This window comes from Herpailurus yagouaroundi, unplaced genomic scaffold, assembly GCF_014898765.1.
Source record: "Herpailurus yagouaroundi ecotype Mexico unplaced genomic scaffold, PumYag 29, whole genome shotgun sequence".
NCBI lineage: Eukaryota > Metazoa > Chordata > Mammalia > Carnivora > Felidae > Herpailurus > Herpailurus yagouaroundi.
The window spans coordinates 100,529,998-100,552,858 of NW_024412377.1; the positions used below are offsets into that span (position 1 = coordinate 100,529,998).

The 22,861-nt window shown below is 39.5% G+C and overlaps 1 protein-coding gene across 3 annotated transcripts in view; it reads left to right on the forward strand.

Moving 5' to 3' along the window:
• ANKRD31 (ankyrin repeat domain 31) overlaps positions 1–22,861 on the forward strand; it is a 164,339-nt gene that overhangs the window by 137,037 nt on the left and 4,441 nt on the right. For all 3 annotated transcript variants that reach the window (XM_040450693.1, XM_040450700.1, XM_040450703.1), the window contains 2 exons: positions 11,247–11,387; positions 17,637–17,739. In XM_040450693.1, coding sequence (XP_040306627.1) covers positions 11,247–11,387; positions 17,637–17,739 — 244 coding nt within the window. The remainder of the gene's footprint in view (positions 1–11,246; positions 11,388–17,636; positions 17,740–22,861) is intronic.

Sequence of the window (22,861 nt, forward strand, 5' to 3'; positions counted from 1 at the left end):
AGATAAAGAACTGTAACTCCTGTATAGCTCTATCCCTCTCTCCCCCTTTTATATCTCAAATGCAACAATTCATTGTTGTAATTATGACTTCATAAAACTTTGTGATTTGTAAAGAAATAGAAAAGAAAGCAAGTATGTATTTATAGGTTTTATTTATTAACCTTCTTATTTGCCCTTTTTGGTTCTCTCCATTTGTTCCTGTGGATTTGAGTTACCATCTGGTATCATTCCCCTAACCCAAGAAAACTTTGCTCCCACACACTTCCTTTGTGCTATTTCTAAATATATACATTATGTACCTATTGTTTTATACAATGATTTTTAAAATCAGTTAAGGAAGGGGAATAAATATTTGTTCATTCTGTGTTCTATAATGTATAATTACTTTTATTGATGCTTTTTATTTTCTCAAGTGGATTCATATTACCATTTGAGGTCACTTGCTTTCAACATGAAAAACTTCCTTTGGTATTTCTTCTCAGGTACTCCAGCAACAAATTGTCTCCATTTTTGTTTATCTGGGGAATGTTTGTTTGTTTGTTTGTTTTTAATAAACAACAGATTTTTTAAGCTGTTTTTTTTTCAATATATGAAATTTATTGTCAAATTGTTTCCATACAACACCCAGTGCTCATCCCAAAAGGTGCCCTCCTCAATACCCATCACCCACCCTCCCCTCCCTCCCACCCACATCAACCCTCAGTTTGGTCTCAGTTTTTAAGAGTCTTTTATGCTTTGGCTCTCTCCCACTCTAACCTCTTTTTTTTTTCTTCCCCTCCCTGATGGGTTTCTGTTAAGTGTCTCAGGATCTACATAAGAGTGAAAACATATGGTATCTGTCTTTCTCTGTATGGCTTATTTCACTTAGCATCACACTCTCCAGTTCCATCCACGTTGCTACAAAGGGCCATATTTAATTCTTTCTCATTGCCACATAGTACTCCATTGTGTATATAAACCACAACTTCTTTATCCATTCATCAGTTGATGGACATTTAGGCTCTTTCCATAATTTGGCTATTGTTGAGAGTGCTGCTATAAACATTGGGGTACAAGTGCCCCTATGCATCAGTACTCCTGTATCCGCTGGGTAAATTCCTAGCAGTGCTATTGCTGGGTCATAGGGTAGGTCTATTTTTAATTTTCTGAGGAACCTCCACACTCTTTTCCAAAGTGGCTGCACCAATTTGCATTCTCACCACCAGTGCAGGAGGGTTCCCTTTTCTCCACATCCTCTCCAGCGTCTGTAGTCTCCTGATTTGTTCATTTTGGCCACTCTGACTGGCGTGAGGTGATATCTGAATGTGGTTTTGATTTGTATTTCCCTGATGAGGAGCGACGTTGAGCATCTTTTCATGTGCCTGTTGGCCATCCGGATGTCTTCTTTAGAGAAGTGTCTATTCACATTTTCTACCCATTTCTTCTCCGGGTTATTTGTTTTTCGGGTGTGGAGTTTGGTGAGCTCTTTATAGATTTTGGATACTAGCCCTTTGTCCGATATGTCATTTGCAAATATCTTTTCCCATTCCGTTGGTTGCCTTTTAGTTTTGTTGGTTGTTTCCTTTGCTGCACAGAAGCTTTTTATCTTCATAAGGTCCCAGTAGTTCATTTTTGCTTTTAATTCCCTTGCCTTTGGGGATGTGTCAAGTAAGAAATTGCTACGGCTGAGGTCAGAGAGGTCTTTCCCTGCTTTCTCCTCTAGGGTTTTGATGGTTTCCTGTTTCACCTTCAGGTCCTTTATCCATTTTGAGTTTATTTTTGTGAATGGTGTAAGAAAGTGGTCTAGTTTCAATCTTCTGCATGTTGCTGTCCAGTTCTCCCGGCACCATTTGTTAAAGAGACTGTCTTTTTTCCATTGGATATTCTTTCCTGCTTTGCCAAAGATTAGTTGGCCATACGTTTGTGGGTCTAGTTCTGGGGTTTCTATTCTATTCCATTGGTCTATGTGTCTGTTTTCGTGCCAACACCATGCTGTCTTGATGATGACAGCTTTGTAGTAGAGGCTAAAGTCTGGGATTGTGATGGCTCCTGCTGTGGTCTTCTTCAGAATTACTTTGGCTATTCAGGGCCTTTTGTGGTTCCATATGAATTTCAGGATTCCTTGTTCTGGTTTCGAGAAGAATGCTGGTGCAATTTTGATTGGGATTGCATTGAATGTGTAAATAGCTTTGGGTAGTATTGACATTTTGACAATATTTATTCTTCCAATCCATGAGCACGGAATGTTTTTCCATTTCATTATATCTTCTTCAATTTCCTTCATAAGCTTTCTATAGTTTTCAGCATACAGATCTTTTACATCTTTGGTTAGATTTATCCCTAGGTATTTTATGCTTCTTGGTGCAGTTGTGAATGGGATCAGTTTCTTTGTCTTTCTCTTGCTTCATTATTAGTGTATAAGAATGCAACTGATTTCTGTACATTGATTTTGTATCCTGCAACTTTGCTGAATTCATGTATCAGTTCTAGCAGACTTTTGGTGGAGTCTGTCGGGTTTTCCATGTATAATATCATGTCATCTGCAAAAAGTGAAAGCTTGACTTCATCTTTGCCAATTTGGATGCCTTTGATTTCCTTTTGTTGTCTGATTGCTGATGCTATAACTTCCAACCTATGTTAAACAACAGCGGTGAGCATGGACATCCCTGTCGTGTTTCTGATCTCAGGGATAAAGCTCTCAGTTTTTCCCCATTGAGGATGATGTTAGCTGTGGGCTTTTCATAAATGGCTTTCATGATGTTTAAGTATGTTCCTTCTATCCCGACTTTCTCGAGGGTTTTTATTAAGAAAAGTTGCTGAATTTTGTCAAATGCCTTTTCTGCATTGATTGACAGGATCATATGGTTCTTATCTTTTCTTTTATTAATGTGATGTATCACGTTGATTGATTTGCGAATGTTGAACCATTCCTGCATCCCAGGAGTGAATGCCACTTGATCATGGTGAATAATTCTTTTCATATGCTGTTGAATTCGATTTGCTAGTATCTTATTGAGAATTTTTGCATCCATGTTCATCAGGGATATTGGCTTGTAGTTCTCTTTTTTTAATGGGTCTCTGGTTTGGGAATCAAAGTAATACTGGCTATAGAATGAGTCTGGAAGTTTTCCTTCCCTTTCTGTTTTTTGGAGTAGCTTGAGAAGGATAGGTATTATCTCTGCTTTAAACGTCTGGTAGAGGGGTGCCTGGGTGGCGCAGTCAGTTGAGCGTCCGACTTCAGCCAGGTCACGATCTCGCGGTCCGTGAGTTCGAACCCCACGTCGGGCTCTGGGCTGATGGCTCAGAGCCTGGAGCCTGTTTCGGATTCTGTGTCTCCCTCTCTCTCTGCCCCTCCCCCGTTCATGCTCTGTCTCTCTCTGTCCCACAAATAAATAAACGTTGAAAAAAAAAAATTTTAAACGTCTGGTAGAACTCCCCTGGGAAGCCATCTGGTCCTGGACTCTTATATGTTGGGAGATTTTTGATGACTGATTCAATTTCTTAGCTGGTTATGGGTCTGTTCAAGCTTTCTGTTTCCTCCTGATTGAGTTTTGGAAGCGTGTGGGTGTTTAAGAATCTGTCCATTTCTTCCAGGTTGTCCAGTTTGTTGGCATATAATTTTTCATAGTATTCCCTGATATTTGCTTGTATCTCTGAGGAATTGGTTGTAATAATTCCATTTTCATTCATGATTTTATCTATTTGGGTCATCTCCCATTTCTTTTTTTTTTTTTTTCAACGTTTATTTATTTTGGGGACAGAGAGAGACAGAGCATGAACGGGGGAGGGGCAGAGAGAGAGGGAGACACAGAATCGGAAACAGGCTCCAGGCTCTGAGCCATCAGCCCAGAGCCCGACGCGGGGCTCAAACTCACGGACCGCGAGATCGTGACCTGGCTGAAGTCGGACGCCTAACCGACTGCGCCACCCAGGCGCCCCTCCCTTTTCTTTTTGAGAAGCCTGGCTAGAGGTTTATCAATTTTGTTTATTTTTTCATAAAACCACCTCTTGGTTTCGTTGATCTGCTCTACAGTTTTTTTTTTAGATTCTATATTGTTTATTTCTGCTCTGATCTTTATTATTTCTCTTCTTCTCCTAGGTTTAGGCTGTCTTTGCTGTTCTGCTTCTGTTTTCTTTAGGTGTGCTGTTAGATTTTGTATTTGGGATTTTTCTTGTTTCTTGAGATAGGCCTGGATTGCAATGTATTTTCCTCTCAGGACTGCCTTTGCTGCATCCCAAAGCATTTGGATTGTTGTATTTTCATTTTTGTTTGTTTCCATATATTTTTTAATTTCTTCTCTAATTGCCTGGTTGACCCACTCATTCGTTAGTAGGGTGTTCTTTAACCTCCATGCTTTTGGAGGTTTTCCAGACTTTTTCTTGTGGTTGATCTCAAGCTTCATAGCATTGTGGTCTGAAAGTATGCATGGTATGATTTCAATTCTTGTAAACTTATGAAGGGCTGTTTTGTGACCCAGTATATGATCTATCTTGGAGAATGTTCCATGTGCACTCGAGAAGAAAGTATATTCTGTTGCTTTGGGATGCAGAGTTCTAAATATATCTGTCAAGTCCATCTGATCCAATGTCTCATTCAGGGCCCTTGTTTCTTTATTGACCGTGTGTCTAGATGATCTATCCATTTCTGTAAGTGGGGTGTTAAAGTCCCCTGCAATTACCACATTCTTATCAATAAGGTTGCTTATGTTTGTGAGTTATTGTTTTATATATTTGGGGGCTCCCATATTTGGCGCATAGACATTTATAATTGTTAGCTCTTCCTGATGGATAGACCCTGTCACTATTATATAATGTCCTTCTTCATCTCTTGTTACAGCCTTTAATTTAAAGTCTAGTTTGTCTGATAGAAGTATGGCTACTCCAGCTTTCTTTTGGCTTCCAGTAGCATGATAAATAGTTCTCCATCCCCTCACTCTCAATTTAAAGGTGTCCTCAGGTCTAAAATGAGTCTCTTGTAGACAGCAAATAGATGGGTCTTGTTTTTTTATCCGTTCTGATACCCTATGTCCTTTGGCTGGCACATTTAGTCCATTTACATTCAGTGTTATTATAGAAAGATATGGGTTTGGAGTCATTGTGATGTCCATAGGTTTCATGCTTGTAGCGATGTCTCTGGTACTTTGTCTCACAGGATCCCCCTTAGGATCTCTTGTAGGGCTGGTTTAGTGGTGATGAATTCCTTCAGTTTTTGTTTGTTTGGGAAGACCTTTATCTCTCCTTCTATTCTAAATGACAGACTTGCTGGATAAAGGATTCTCGGCTGCATATTTTTTCTGTCTAGCACACTGAAAATCTCGTGCCAATTCTTTCTGGCCTGCCAAGTTTCAAAAGAGAGATCAGTCACGAGTCTTATAGGTCTCCCTTTATATGTGAGGGCACGTTTACCCCTTGCTGCTTTCAGAATTTTCTCTTTATCCTTGTATTTTGCCAGTTTCACTATGATACGTCGTGCAGAAGATCGATTCAAGTTACGTCTGAAGGGAGTTCTCTGTGCCTCTTGGATTTCAATGCCTTTTTCCTTCCCCACTTCAGGGAAGTTCTCAGCTATTATTTCTTCAAGTATACCTTCAGCACCTTTCCCTCTCTCTTCCTCCCCTGGAATACCAATTATGCGTATATTATTTCTCTTTAGTGCATCACTTAGTTCTCTAATTTTCCCCTCATACTCCTGGATTTTTTTATCTCTCTTTTTCTCAGCTGCTTCTTTTTCCATAATTTTATCTTCTAGTTCACCTATTCTCTCCTCTGCCTCTTTAATCTGAGCCGTGGTTGTCTCCATTTTAGTTTGCAGCTCATTAATAGCTTTTTTTAGCTCCTCCTGGCTGTTCCTTAGTCCCTTGGTCTCTGTAGCAGTAGATTCTCTGCTGTCCTTAATACTGTTTTCAAGCCCAGAGATTAATTTTATGACTATTACTCTCAATTCACTTTCTGTTATACTGTTTAAATCATTTTTGATCAGTTCATTAGCTGCCATTATTTCCTGGACGTTTTTTTGAGGGGAATTCTTCTGTTTCGTCATGTTGGATAGTCCCTGGAATGGGGTGGAACTGCGGGGCACTTCCCCTGTACTGTCTTGAATAACTGGCGTTGGTGGGCGGGGCCGCAGTCAGACCTGATGTCTGCCCCCAGCCCACCGCTGGGGCCACAGTCAGACTGGTGTGTACTTTTCTTCACTTCTCCTAGGGGCAGGATTCACTGTGGGGTGGCGTGGCCCATCTGGGCTACTTGCACACTGCCAGGCTTGTGGTGCTGGGGATCTGGCGTATTAACTGGGGTAGATCGGCAAGGTGCACAGAGGTGGGAGGGGCAGGCTCAGCTTGCTTTTCCTTTGGAGATCCGCTTCGGGAGGGGCCCTGTGGCACCGGGAGGAAGTCAGACCCGCCAGAGGGATGGATCCACAGAAGCACAGTGTTGGGTGTTTGCACAGTGCAAGCAAGTTCCCTGGCAGGAACTGGTTCCCTTTGGGATTTTGGCTGGGGGATGGGCGAGGGAGATGGCACTGGCTAGCACCTTTGTTCCCCTCCAAGCTGCCCTCTATTGTCCGGAGCTCAACAACTCTCCCTCCTGTTGTCCTCCAGCCCTCCCGTTCTCCGAGCAGAGCTGTTAGCTTATAACCTTCCAGATGTTAAGTCCCACTTGCTGTCAGAACACACTCCGTCTGGCCCCTCCGCTTTTGCAAGCCAGACTTGGGCTCTCCTTTGCCAGCGGGCTGCCCCTCCGCCCCAGCTCCCTCCCACCAGTCTGTGTAGCGCACACCGCCTCTCTGCCCTTCCTACCCTCTTCCGTGGGCCTCTCATCTATGCTTGGCTCCAGAGAATCCATTCTGCTAGTCTTCTGGCGGTTTTCTGGGTTATTTAGGCAGGTGTAGGTGGAATCTAAGTGATCAGCAGGACGCGGTGAGCCCAGCGTCCTCCTACACTGCCATCTTCCTCTGGAATGTTTTTATTTAACTTCATTTTTGAAAGATAGCTTTGCTGGATATAGAATGCTTGGTTGACACTTTTTTTCTTTGTACACTTTGAATATATTATTCCACTGCTTCTGGCCTCCCTTGTTTCTGGTAAGAAGCTGGCTGTTAATCTTCTTGGGGTCCCCTTGTAAGTAATGAGTCATTTTTCTCTTTTGTACATTATTTTCTCATTGTCTTTGACTTTCAGCATGTTTCTGTTTATGAACTTTTTCATGTTTATCCTACTTAGAAGTCACTGAGCCTCCTTCGAAAAGTACAGATTAATGTTTTTCAATAAATTTGGCAAGTTTTTAGCCATTATTTTTTCCAGTATATTTTCTATTCCTTTCTTTTGTCCTTCTAGTACTAGAAGTCCCTCTAGTAAAGTCTTCATTTTAGTTATTGTACTTTTCAATTCCATACCTACTACTTGGTTCTCTTTTTTAAATTCTGTCTCTTTATTGATATTTTCTATTTGATATGACATTGTCATCATTCCTTCCTTTACTTGTTTAATTATGGTTTCCTTTAGTTCTTTCAATATTTTTATAATAGCTGTTTTGAAGTCTTCGTTAAATCCAACATATGGTCACTCTCACAGATGTTTTCTGTTGCTTTATTTTGGTGTATGTGTCTTACTTTCCTGTTTTCCCACATCTGTCATCATTTTTTGTTGGAACTGGATATTTTAGATATTTTTAAATGGGTCATGGATTATAGCAAATTTGCATACTGGCTTCCACCTTCTCTCAGGCTTGTTATTGTTATGTGCCTGCTTATTTAGTTACTGGATAGATTGTTTTAGTGAGGTTATTTTTACCTACTATAGTGTTAAACTTTTGATATTATATCACATGGACTTAGGCCTTGGCACGTCTCTCTGTGTCCCTTTCCCTGGCCATACCTAACCATCAAGCTCCACCTATTGCTGGTTCATTGTTCTATTGTTTTCAACAATGACCTGAAGCATAAATTGCTACAGACTAATCCAATCAAATGTGTGCTCCTTTGAAGGGATAGTTTTTGAGGTCAGTGTTGGAGTTTTATTCTGACTTTAAGAAGTCTCTGCCCTACTATCTATTTTCCCAATTTTCTCCTGAAAACTAGCCAGCATACAGCTTAGCCTGTATCTCCAATGAATCCACCAATTTACTTTCAATTGCCTTTTACCACAACCTGCACTGCCTTTAAAGTGCCTTTGAGCTTGAACTTCTATGTTCTGTTGCAAATTAAGTCATTTCCTTTGGAGGAGATTAGGAACCATCTGTTTTAAGGCTTCCTTCTTTTCCCAGGCAAAATCTCTGTACCTTAGCTCGGGAGCTGGGTGAGAACACAGCAGCTTTTCTTTGAACGGCACCCCAGCTTTAGTAGTTGAGCATTTAGCTGAGGCAGGCACAGTAGCCTCGTGCCTTTACAGCTACTCTCTCCTGATGTGAAACCACCACATTTTAAGCCAGGCAAGGGTGATCAGAGTCCCAGTAGTGATAGTGACACCATGCCAAAGGTGGAGCCCCTACCTCACCAGTACAGGCTATGCAGAAGGGATCCCCTGCCTCTTTTATTTTTGTTTTTCTTTAAAAATGTTTTTAATGTTTATTTTTGAGAAAGAAAGATAGAGTGCAAGTGGGGAAGAGGCAGAGAGAGAGTGAGACACAGAATTGGAAGCAGGCTCCAGGCTCTGAGATGTCAGCACAGACCCCGATGCGGGCTTGAACTCACAAACCATGAGATCATAACCTGAGCCAAAGTCAGATGCTGAACTGACTGAGCCACCCAGGCATCCAGCCTCTTGGCTGCACTTACCTTCAACTTAACCTTAGCAACAAATAGCTGAGGGCAGGATGAGAAATGTTGATATCCTGCCCTTGACAAGAAGGTGGCCCTCTGACTAGGAGCTGTAGGGAGAGGGAGCCCTGTGTTTGTGGCTACACATTCTGGAGTAGAATCTGCACCTCACTGAACTGGGAAGGGAAGAAGGAAGCAATCTTGGTTCACATACCACAGACTCCCTTTTTTTTTTTTAACCTAATTGTCATAGATTTAGCTGAATAGATGTCTATTTGCTGCATGCCTTTATGACCATTTTCAGAGATTTAAACAATTTTCAAATGCTTTTTCACCTGGGAGTGGATCCTCACATTGTCATGCCAGAAGTTGATTCTAGAATATTTGTATTTGGTGAGACTTCTGATATAGTTAGGTTTAAATTTATCACATGACATCTGTTTTCTATTTCTCTCATCTCTTCTTTGTTCCCTTTTTCATTTTTTTTTTTTTTTTGTGTGTGTGTGTGTGTTCTGTCTCCTTTGTTAGTTTATTAGCTACAACTCTTTTTACTCAGTTGTGGCTTTAGAGTTTATAGTACATATTTGTAACTTCCCCCAGTCTGCCATTAAGTGATATTGTACCACTTTATGTATACTATAAGAACTGCAAAGTAGTATGCTTCCATTTTTCTACTCCTGACCTTTGTATTATATATTTTACCCAATGTTATAAATTCCATACTGCATCATTATTTTTGTTTAAGCAGCTAATTATCTTGAGATTTAAATAAAAAGAAAAATATCTTTCTTATGTAATTACTGTTACTGTTTTTCTTTTCTTTGTGTAGATCCTGATTTCCATTTGCTATCATTTTCTTCTCTTGGAGGACTACCTTTAACATTTCTTGTATTGAAGGTCTTCTACTGATAATGAATCCTTTTGACTTTTGCATGTGTGAAAAAGTTTATTTTACCTTCATTTTTGAAAGATATTTTTGCTAGATACAGATTTCTAGGTTGGAATGGTTTTTTTCTTTGAGTACTTTAAAGATGTTGCTTGTCTGTGTTCTTGATTGCATTGTTTTCAACAAGTAATACACTGTTGTCCTTAACTTTGTCCCTCTGTACATAACGTGTCTTTTTGCTCCTTCTGGCTGCTTTTAGTGACTTTCTCTTCATCTCTGGATTTAAACAATTTTGATTATGAGATGCATTAGCATAATTTTTTTCATGTTTCTTATACTTAGGGTTTATTGGATTTCTTGAGTCTCTGGGTTCCAAATTTGAATCTCAGATGTGGAAGAATTTCAGCCAATTTATTTCTTCAAGTGTTTTTTCTTCCCTCCCCTCCTTTTTTAACCTCTTATTACACACAGATTGGTTGAAATCACTCCACAATTCACTGATTATCTGTTCATTTTTTAAGTTCTCTTTTCTCGGTGTTTCATTTTTATGCAGTTCCTATTGCTTTATCTTTGAATTTTCCAGTCTTTTTGTTTGCAATGTCTAATATATTATTAGACATGCTATTCCCATCTAGTACTCTTCATCTCACACATTGTAATTGCATCTCTAGAACTTTGAGTTGAGTCTTTTAAAAAATATTTTCCCTGCCTCCACATAACTTTTTGAACATGTGGAATATGATCATAATAACTACTTAATGTCTTTATCTGCTGATTATAACATTCTTATCAGTCTTGGTCATTTTCAGTTGATTGCTTTGTCTCTTCTGTATGGGTTGCGTTTTCCTACTTATTTGCAGGCCTGTTAATTTGTTATTGAATCCCACACATTGTGAAATCTACCTTGTTGGATGCTGGATATTTTTGTAGTCACATAAACATTTTATATATTTGTTCCAAAATACAGGTAAGTTCCTTGGAAACAATTTGATCCTTTTAAGTCTTGCTGTTAAGATGTGGTAGGCAGGATTGGAGCATGTTTTCAGTCTAGGGCTAATTATTTCTCACTACTTAAGTAAGTTTCTTCTGTGTACCTTACCAGTGCCCCACCAGTTTTGAGGTTTTCTGTTGGAAACAGGCACTATTTTTGCCCTTTCTGAATGCCAGGTGTCATTACCTCTAATCACTACTCAGCTGAATACTCAAAGAGGACCCTCTGAAGATCTACAGAGCTCTCTCTCTTTGTATTTCTCTCTTCTTCAGTACTCTGTCCTACAGACTCTGGGCACTTTGCCTTCCTATACTCTGCTCTGCCTCTTCACCTCAGGGAGTCCACAGGCTTTGCCTGGATCCCCTCTCCCTGTACCATGACTTGGAAATTCTTTCAAGTCAATGGCTGGGACACTTGGAAGGCTCACCTCATTAATTTCTCACTTCTCAGGGATCACTGTACTTTGTTGCCTGATGTTGTTTGGTATCTTACAAACTATCGCTTTATATATGTTGTCTATTTTTTGTTCGTGTTAGGACAAGTCTGCTTCCTCTTACTTCATCCTGGCCAAAAGCAGATGTTCACATATTTCAGGTATTTTTCCTTCTTAATTTTTCTTATATTTTTCACTTCAGGAGACTACTCACAAAGCCAGTGTTTTATTGAGTGGTAAAATTAAGGTAGAAAATGGTCAGATTTATCAAAATCCAGTCACCTGGCTCAAGGATCTTCTAGGAGACGACAGTTACGTGACTTGGAATTATGCTTGGAGTAAGGTGGGTCATTCTTAATTTATCTGTAATTTCATATTCAAATAGAAATGTACATTTTTATGATAAAACTATTATTTTTAAGAAATCTGAACTTCTCCAAGCTCGTTTATGTCCTCATATATCCTTAATACAATATGCTATGTGCTTTCCCCTACAACTCTTGTTTAACAGAATTCCCCAGGGGCAGAGTTGGACAGCTGACTGAGCCTCTCCATCCTTGTTCCTCACCTAGTCTCAGAAATTCAAATGCCCTGATTCCCCCCTAGGATTCCCCCAGGTGATTTCAGGTCTTTGTGACTCCCTAGAGAAAATTTGGGACCTCTGATGCATTGATAATAAATATGTTAGTATTCTGGTGCAGTGAAGGAAAATCTTCCCCAACACCACAGGAAGGAGCAAGCAGCCTAAGACCCACAGAGGTTATGCTGCACTTTTGTTTGAACTCAGTCTTATCCATCAATTGCTAAACCCCCAAAAAGAAATACTTGTTTTCATTCTGACTTCCCAGACTTAGTAATCTTCCCCTCAGTTCTGTCTTAGTTCTAAGCCCAGTTTAACCACCAGTTGAAGACAATTAATGACTGACACCTTTGATGGCCAAGATCAGCCACCTCCAGATATCCATTGTCACACTTCAGGGAAGAGTCTTGGAATGATTCACCCAGGAAAGTGTGAATCATCAGACATCCACCATTACTGTTAAACAGAATTGCAGATGCCTTCAGCCTCCACTAGCCATTACAGTAAGCCTCAGTGTACTAGTAATAAAAGGCCCAGTTTCGTCTCTCCTTTTTTGTCCCACTTAGCTCTGCCCACCCTCCCTCCCAGTTTCTCCTCTCCTTCTGCATCCCTAAATTGCTTTCCAGTGTTCTAGACCTTTGTGTCAGGTGCTTCCAAAATTGTGTTGTAGTTTCCTCACTTACATCAATACATCTTGGATTTTTTTCTACTTTATAGTCTTCATGGGTTTTTTCTTAAAGGTTTTTTCTAGTTGTTTATTTCCCACCCCTGGACTCACCAGGCCACCTGCTTTCAATTTACCCTGCCCAGTCCTTTCTGTGGATTCATAAGTCATATTTGCATGTTAGTAATTAACATTTTACCCTTGGAAATCCCTTTTTATTAAAAAGTTTCTCAAACTTGTGATAGATTTTATCATTTTGTTGAAATAGTCTATGCTTACAGCCTGAATATGGTTCTGATTTCTATAGTTTAGTTTTTTTGAGCTCGACATGCCTCTGCTACAGTGTGCCCAGTGATGACTCAGTTCTCCCACTCTTTTTCTTTATTGGAACTACTGCATTTTCTGCTTTTGAATAGCTGGCTGTGACATCATTTGGCCCTCACTCTGTACTTAAGCCTCATTTATATATCACATTGCCTATGGTTTTTTCTCATTGGACATGTCAGTTAGTCATATGGTTTAACACCGAGGTGATAGTGAAGTCAAAGGCGAATGTGGGTGCTAAAATTAGAAGAATTATTGGGTATAAGATATTTGTACAGATTAAGTAGGCTTAGATTTTTTTTAATATTCAAAAATAGTCTTAAAAATTACCACAGGGTGCTCATGTACTTTTAATAAATACCCCAAGCTGAGAAACACTACCCCAGTAAAAATTTTTGCAGTGTTTAAAACCCTCTTTTAAAACTTAACACAGAAACCTTTGCCTCCTCTTATCTTGAAGTAACTCCTGAATTCACAGTTGCTTCTGAGTGACAGGGCGTTTTGGCTACATTGGTCAATGTGAACATTTCTCCTGACTCATTCTGAGAATGCTGGTGTGGCTATAGGTCCCGGAGTGGTTGCTTGTCAGGCAAGAAATGCCAGAAAACTAGGTCTTATCCTGCCTCAGACAGAATGACAACAGCCACTAGACACAGAGATGACTCATACTTCCTACCCAAGCATCTGGGCTGCTATACAGGGAATTCTGATGCTGACTCCCACTGGGCATCACTGATCCCTCTCACTCCTGCAGTCTCCTGACTATTAGGTATCATCCTGATATGGCAGAGTGATCTCTGGGAGGGAGACAGGAGACCAGGCTGGTTCCCGGTTCCACTCATGATAAGTTACATGATCTGGGAATGTTTTTCGATCCTGCCTACACATTGGAATCACTTGAGGAGCTTTTAAAAACTGCTAATGCCTGGAGGACCCCAGCTCCATACCTTCTGATCTAATAGTCTTGACTGAAGACCAGGTGGCAATATTTGAAAAAGCTTTCCAGGTAATTGTAATATGCAGCCTAGAGTGAGAATCACTGATCTGGATCAAGTCACTTAACCTTTCTGAACGTCATTCTTCTTATGTATGAAATAAGTAGTAGTGCTAAATGGTCTCTAAAGACCCTTCCAATGTGGAAATTCTAGGACTTGGATAATTATGTGTGATTTATAAAGGCTTTTACATGTATTCTTTCACAACAACCCCATGAGGCAAGAAAATTAACTATTTTCTCTATCTATGGATGTAAAACCAGAGTTATAGGAGATTAAGTGAGTTGATTACCCCCAAGGCCAGTAAGTGCCAGAACTAGGATTAGAATCTGGTCTTTTGGTTCCCTGTATATTATTTTCCACATTTACAACAAGTAAGGACAGAAGGACATTATTTTCTACATTTACAACACAAGGGAGCCCACATTCCTTTCATTGGAAACCAGTTGCCGTGAACTGAAAAGAGCACACAGTGTTACCTAGCTGCCTTTGTGGATTTATGCAAAGCCTCATTCTTGTGCAGCAAAAATTGCTCACTTCTAGCAGAAAAAAATGCCTTTCTGTGATACAGTTGTGGTAGGAAATTGTAAGAATGGCAGTGACCATTCATTTTGTGAATGCTCAGGACTGGATCTTTGCAGATGAAGAATACACTGCCATTTTGGGCAGTGACTGAAGGAGCAGTGACCGCTCTCTTGGGCAAACATACTTTCCATCCAAATGACTCACTCTCTGAGTTTCGACCCTTATAAATTCACTGTTTTGGATCTAGTATTAACTTTTCTCTGTGGTTACCCCTCACCCTACATACTTTCTAAAATAATTCCTCCCACCACCATGATTAGGAATATCAAGGTAGGGAAAGGTTGAGTTAGGAGTATAGAAAGTGATGGGAATTGTTGATCTGGACCCCCAGCCAGCCTCATTGAGTCAATTAATCATTCCCAAAGTGTCTTAATTAACTTAAACTTCTGTGAGTCCTGCTTCTACTCTGGAGGTGTGGGCCCTTTCAAAATACAAATATCCAAGAGGTGTGAATCCTGAAGACTGTAAATAATATGAAAGGCCTACTGCCCTTCTCTTGCCTGGAGCTACATAGACTGCCTGGGGGAAGTGGAGAAGGAAGTGGAGAAGGCTCTAGGATGGGGATTGGGAAGAGGGGGGCGGTGTGAAAGTGAACCTCACTTCCATCATATTTCCCCAGGATCTGTCTTTTGTGGCAGTTATTATACTTTTATCCTCCCTTCTCAAATATTTGAGAATTATTTTAATTTTTTAGCCAAATATGTCTTGGTGTTACAGTGAACCTAAAAGAAAAACCTACAGTTTTCTTCTGTTTCTTTGCTCTTTTCTGCCCCCTCTCCCATCCTCCAACAAAAACAATTTTCCTTTCCTCTTTCTTCCTTTTGGGATAGTGTAAATTTGTTTAGACTTGGTTCATAAAACTTGAAATGGAAGTAAAACAGTCATTTGATCATCCATGAACACATTCCCCTTAGTCAGTACCAACAAATGGTTTTCCTGAAGACATACGAAAAATGGACTGATACTTTCAAATAAAATAGAGCCCCAGCAGGGAAGTAAATTCTTGGACACCTCTTTAATGTTCAAAGGCAGGTTATGTTTTATATTTTCTCTTGATGCGTTAGAACATAAGGTATAGAGAAACATTTGTTACTGCAGTTAATGACAATTGAGATTGTACTTTATTTCTTCAGAGACCATACCAAAATAAACTTAATTAATAATTTCACTTGGCTGATTAACTACATTTCCAGAATAGTGGCTAACTGAATCATGCATCTACCTCACACACACACACACACACACACACACACACACACACACACAAATGCACACCATTTCTTTCCCAAATATAATATTAGGAAATCACAATGAACTAATTTCTGAAGAATAATGGACCTTCTACCTAAAAGCCTCAAGGAGAGCATCAGTGGCCTTCGGATGAAGCACTCCTGTAGTTATACATTTTAGAAAAGCAGGACCACCACAACCTGCAGATAACCCTCACAGCACGCATCTTACCCTAACTCCGGCTTTATTACTGTTCTCCTCTGGGGGGAGGTGGCATCCCACCAGCTGCCCCTCATCACAATGGGTTTTGAGTGGTAAAGTTGTCAAGATTGCTGGCAGCTATGTAATCCAAGACCCTAAAAACCTCACCAACAGCTCATCCTACATGCCTCTATCAGAGCAGGCATACGAGCTAGATTTGGATTCAAGAGTTAGTTTAGGATTCAGAGTTTGAGTTATATGCAAATATGATGCCTGTTGGCTCTTATGCTTTAGACAACTAGAGCGCAGACACTATTATGAAATGGACAGTTTCCAGGAGTGACTAGTGCCTGTTCAGTTTGAGGTCTATATATTATTATCCTCATTCAATAAATTTCCCCCACCTTGAAGAAACTAGATCTTTAACTCCGTGGATTTTCTGAAAGCTGTGTTCTATGTCTGAATTACCCCTAGTGCTATGTTTAAGACCTATGCGGACTCATGACTTCTAAGGCTACTAAGGTACAATTTTACCACTTTATATTACCCAGTACTAACTGATAAAAATCTGCTTTAAATCTGAAGTACAGGTGAGAATATACTGAGCCTGCATATTGACGGGCCTGTAAGGTATTTTGGATATTATCAAGGCACCACGGAAACAAAATCTGTTGTTTCTAATTGTTAGTTGTTGGGAGAACTGACAGATGGCATTCAGGGGCCTCATCTCTCCTGTGGCAGGTGGGGATGGGTTAGCACAGTGGGTCAGACAGATCTGTTCCATTTCCATTACCAAGTTTGTTTGGTCATGGGATTGAGCCTAGAGGGTGCCTAAACCTTCCAGATTCCTTTATGTCTGCCCCATTCTGTTAAATAACAGCTTTTATTGAGCACTCAGGACATGCTCGACAGTATGCCAAATGCTTTTCATGTATTCTAATCCTCACAACAGCCTGATAAGCTTGGAGGTACTCGTTTTACAAATGCACAAACAGAGGCTCAAAGAATGTAAGAATCTTGCTTAAGAGCTCAGACTGCAGAGGTTTTCCCCCCAGGATTGTCAGGCAGTATGCAAAGTGCTAAGAGTATAAAAATGAATATGACACAGACCTTGTCTTCAAGGAGTTTATGTTAATGGAAGCAGACCTCTTAACACATAATTTCATTTAAATGAGATAAGTTCCTTGACAGAAAAATAAGCGCAGAAATTATGGGGGTCTAGAGGAAGGTTATTGCCTAAGTTTCTAGAAGTTCTAAGAAAGCATCCTGGAGGAAGGGATGTTCGAGTTGAGACTGGATGGTTTAGCCACAGTGAGCCTAGCTTCTGAGGCATATTATTAGGCTGCCCTGGAACAAAGAGTGGAGAACCCAAGGACCCTGTGGCAAATGTTCGCCAGTGTGCCTCAGCCTAGCCCATTTGTGTGCAGGGATCTCTAAGATCTGACCTTCAAGGCTGATAAACAATCGCTAAGTTCACAAACAAAACAGAAAAACCCAAAAAAATTGGATGCATAGTCCTGAAATGATATTAATCTGAACAGTTAAATGTCTTATTTCTTGAAAAGTACTATTAACTTTTGTGGTTTAATTTTATTAGTACAACGCTACTTCTTTAACACTATAAAGTAGCCCATGCTGGTTTAATGGTTGTTTACTAAGTGAATGGAAAGAGAATTAATGATAAAAAAGCAGGGGTAACAAATTTCTTCTCTAAAGGGCCAAATAATAAAGATTTCAGGCTTCATGGGCATATGGTCTTTGTCACCAATATTCAATGATGGTGTAGCATAAAAGCATCCATTGATAGTAAGTAAATGAATGGGTATCTTTGTGTTCTAATAAAACTTTACTTACAAACAAAGGGGGCAGGCCAGATTTGTCCATGGACTATGGTTTGCCAGTCTGTGATAGACAACAGTCAATACTTTACCAAAGTTACAATTTGCAAGAGAGACGTGTATTTGCTTCTTTTGAAATGTAGAATTTTTGAATTCTGTGCTTACTTGTGTACAGGTAACATATCTGGGGAAAGAGCTTGTAAAGTATGTTTCTGAGGAAATACCCGTACCCTCAGAGCCAAACATGGCGCCTCAGCAACATCAACCTTGTCTTCCAGGTACGTGCAGACCAACACCCATTTCTTAGTTGTGAGGAAAGTGCCCAAAGCTACTGAGAAAGCACTCCTTGTTTTGTATTTTCATTCATGTACATTCAAATAACCATTCTACAGTGAACAATTCAGTGGCATTTAGTACACTCACAGTGGTGAGCAACCACCACCTCTGTGTAGTTCCAAAACAACTTTCATTACCCAAAAAGAAACTCCACACCCATTCAACAATTGCTCCCCTCGGTCTACTTCCTGTCTGTATGAATTTGCCTGTTCTGAATGTATCATATAAATGGAATCATATAATATATAACCTTTTGTGTCTGACATCTTTCATTTAGCATAATGCTTTTAAGGATCTTGCCCTGAAGGACATTCGGTTTCCCTTTTTTGGAAGTAGTGCTGCTGTGAGCATGTCTATACATATATTTTAACCTGGTTTTAGTTCTTTTGGATGTATACCTAGGAGTGGAATTGCTGCATCATATGGTAATTATATGTTGAAGTTTTTGAGGAACAGCCAAACCGTTTTCCACAGCAACTGAGTCATTTACATGTCCACAAGCAACATACAAGGGTTCCAATTTCCCCACATCCTCACCAACACTTATTTTCTGTTGGTTTGTTTATAGCACTCCATTTTTAAGCATAGTTGATTCTAGGAGAATTTTTTAAATGACACCTTTTCTCACAATTCCATTTTCTAAATCTATATTATACTTACTTTGGGTAGATTTTTAAGTGTCATATAAAAGGAAAAATGGTACTTTTTTCCTTCCTGCAGGCATGATTTGGTTAGTTTTCTAAAATCAAGTACTAAAATAAATCTTTGCTTGTTAGTGTAAACTAATGTGCTTTATCTGGTGGAATCAACTTTAACCCAAGAAAGCTGAAGAGAATGTCGTCTTCATTGTTAAGCAGCAGATTTTGAAATGATCTGGGAAGAGGCTGCACACATTTCTGTAAAACGAATATAACTAAGTCTCTGTTACCCTTTGCTTTTTCCCCCAGTGTCCCTGCCTCAGACCAGTTGGGCACAGTATAAGCAGAAATGGAAGTACAATACAGAAGATGATAATTCTGTGATAACCAGAGTCAACAACCAAACAGGGATTACTATCATTAAGCCCCTAACCAGAGTCTCCCCAGGGCCATCCTTCCTACAACAAACCTTAATAATTCCAAGGACTTTCCTTTCCTAACTTTATACCTAATCCTCCTAATTATATACCTAATTATATACCTCCTAACTTTATACCTAATAACCTCCTAGGGTCCTTCTTTGTCTCAAAAACTGGCTTTAGAATAGGATACATTTTCCCCATTTTTCTGAAGATAGCCTCAAGAGTGCTTTTCATCATTCTGGGAGAATAGATCTGGTAAAACAGAAATTGTCTCTCTCTCTCTCTCTCTCTCTCTCTCTCTCTCACACACACACACACACACACACACACACACAGAGAGAGAGAGAGGAAAGTCAAGCAAACCCTTTATCCTCCTGGTTTCTAACCTCAAGAATTAGAGCAGAAATACAGGATCTTCCCTATTTCCTATTTCACAGAAATTATCTGCTCCTCAGGTTTCTTAGCTCTAGGCAGGCATTTCCAACCCTAGCCATTTCTCTCCTTCCTCAGAGGGCTCATGGTTCCCCTGCTAAGTGAGCATGAAATAAAAAATGGGTTCTGAACTGCTGCTTCTGTTGCCTGCAATATAAACAAATTTCTAAATCGTAAACACTGTTTACAGAAATACTGAATTTTCTTTCCTTTAGATATTTCACACAGTGTCAATGCTAATTTGAGAACTATGGAGTGCCGATATGCCAGCCAACTTCTTGCTACCTTCATCTGGGCCTAGGATGCTGCAGGTCTCTGCTGGCATTCTGTAGGCTGCTGTTGGAACTTTATTTGAACCTCTTTAATTTAGGACTCTTCTGGACCTGGTTTTGTAGTACCTGACAGAAATCCAACAACCTGGCAGATTAGAAAAATGTAAACTCTATAACCTTATTACAAGCCAACCATTGAAGAGAAAACCTTTTTCCCTCTTTTGCATATCAAAATGTCATGGAAATTGTGGATCTGACATTCTAGGATACACAAAGTTTGAAGGAAAAACAAGGCCTTACAGATTTCATCAGCCTGCTTCGTATCATGAACATAATCTGTTCTCTTACACTTTTTAATGGTCACACTCTAAAGAATAGTGCTTTCTGGGAGTAAGGAAATTAGGAAGACCTATTTACATTTCCCAGACCTAGGGTGATTATGCATCCCAGGTGGGCCAGGGCAGTCCTTAATACAGCAAATTTATTAGTAGCACTCCCTTTGACTTGCAGATGCGCCTTGTTTAGATGACTTAGTATAGGAACCAAGCAAATAGGTGTTGGAAAAAATGAAATTTGGACAAGGTAAAAAAAAAAGAGAAACTCCAATTTCATTTACTTTTTTTAAAGTTTTTATTTAAATTCCAATTAGTTGACATACAGTGTAGTATTAGTTTCAAGTGTACAACATAGTGATTCAACACTTCCATACAACACCTGGTGCTCATCACAAGTACCCTCCTTAATCCCTGCCACCTTTTAACACATCCCTCCACCCATCTGCCCTCTGGTAACCATCAGTTTGTTCTCTATAAGAACTATATAGATTCTTACATACTGTTGTGCAAATAGATGGTCAAATTTTATGCATAACACTATATTATAATTTTTTTTTAACGTTTCATTATGGAGAGAGAGAGAGAGAGAGACAGAGCATGAGCAGGGGAGGGGCAGAGAGAGAGGGAGACACAGAATCCAAAGCAGGCTCCAGGCCCTGAGCTGTCAGCACAGAGCCTGACGCGGGGCTCAAACTCACAAACCGTGAGATCGTGACCTGAGCCAAAGTTGGACGCCCAACTGACTGAGCCACCCAGGTGCCCCAGCCCTCTATATTATAAATAATTGCTGGCTACCTAATCTTGACCCCCTGATGGACTGAGATCTTTGAGTTCAGAGAGACTTTTCTCGGCTTTTGCTCCTTATTATATTTCCCAAAGACTAGCACAATAGCTTGCCAGTAAATGTTCATTGAATAATGTTCATCAAATAATAATGAATTAATGGATGCATGAATATGATCCAAAGGACTGCTAATTTAAAACTGAATTTACTTGTGATTGACTGTCCTAATAAGCAGACATGCCTAGATCTCACAGGCTTAATGGAATTTGTTCTGAAGAATTCAACAGATTGTAAATAGGATTTCGGTTAGGTAATATTATCTCCTTTATCTGAATTTTCGACATCTGACTGTGAGATAGAAGACTAATGGCCCTTCACATTTTTTCAACCAGATACTTAAAAGAGAGCTATATCCTTCTACTTCCCCCTCTTCATGATAAATAATAAATCTGTTTAGTTTTGGTAACATTTCCTAAACCTCTTTAATCAGATGATGTCAGCATTTCATGGGACAAATAGCAAACTGAATAACTAATTTATTTCTTCATATCATTTGGAATCATGGTATCAAGAATATCCTAGGGGCTCCTGGGTGGCTCATTTGATTAAGCATCTGACTCTTGATTTCAGCTCAGGTCATGATTTCGGTCATAAGATCGAGTCCAGTGTCGGGATTCTCTGTCTCCCAGTCTCTCTGTCCGTCTCCTACTCCCACTTGGGCACACTCATACTCAATCCCTCTCTCTTTCTCTCAAAAAAAAAAAAAAATCCTGAGTCACGAGGATTAGTGATAAAAGTTTTTAATCTTGCTGTTTTGAGACTTTATCCAATGAATCAGAGATGATGGAAGAGCTTTTATTCTTAGTCCCACACAAAAACTAGTCAAGTTGGTAACTCAGGTGAATGTGTTGGTGGACTCCAGAGTGCTAGAATGTGGTACATTAACAGATTTGAAGGTATATGCTATTTGTAATTAAAGATTTTAATCAGGGGCACCTGGGTGGCTCAGTCGGTTGAGTGTCCGACTTCGGCTCAGGTCATGATCTCGCCCTCCATGAGTTCAAGCCCCGTGTCGGGCTCTGTGCTGGCAGCTCAGAGCCTGGAGCCTGCTTCAGATCCTGTGTCTCCCTCTCTCTCTGCCCCTCCCCCACTCTCACTTTGTCTGGCTCTGTCTCTCAAAAATAAATAAATGTAAAAAAAAAATTTTTTTTAAAGATTTTAATCATACACCAGCCTTAAAAATGAAATTCTGTTGGTGAAATCCTGATATATATGTATCACTAAAGTCCTTAGAAGCTATAAAATGGAGTGAATCTATGGTGCATTTTCCCTTGAAATTTCACAACTTCCTCCTAAGCCTCTGCCTACTTGGCTGTAGTTTCTCTTCTGTGTTATTGAGGAAATCTTCACTGATATTTCAGAATAAATTGGAAGGAAAAAATGAACATTCCCAAACTTCTACATAATTTGTGATCACTGTGTACAGACATATCAATCTTTTTTACAGTACTTAAAAAAAATCTGTTAATGTAGATCACAATTCATTATTTACTCAGAAAGCCAATCTTACTTATATATATCTATGTCCCCTGTCAGCACAGTAGTAAAACACTCAAAGAAAATTATGTCAAATGTATTCATCTAAGAAAAAAAGAGTATCTCCTGAAGTCTTTCTTTTCCCAAGCCATCATTTAATGCATATTAGTTATATCATTTTCTTTCATCATTTCTTCATTTGAAAATAGAACATGCTTTTTCAGAAAAAAAAATAGACTCTTTTTTGATTTTGCTAAAAACTGTCCTTGACCTACTGATAATATGTTGTAAATAAATTACTTTAAAGAAAGTGTTTTGTTCATTCCAGTGCTATTACTGTGCTTCATTGCTCTGTAAAAGTATGTGTAACAGAGAGAGCACAAACATTCACAGGTGCTTCTGTTTTATGTGGTTAAGAACTTCTTCAAACTTAAACACCTAAGGAAGATGGGTGTCTGATAACAGAGCAGAAGGTGTTTATTTCAGCTCCTGTTGATGATTCTTGATTGTTTTTCATTACTTTAATCATAATTTTTTTCATCCTAGTATCATGATTAACTTTGACCTAATTCTTAAAGTGGAGGATATATGTCCACTGATAGGGGAGGAAAGAGAAGAAAACTAATTTATCTGTTGAGCACCTGC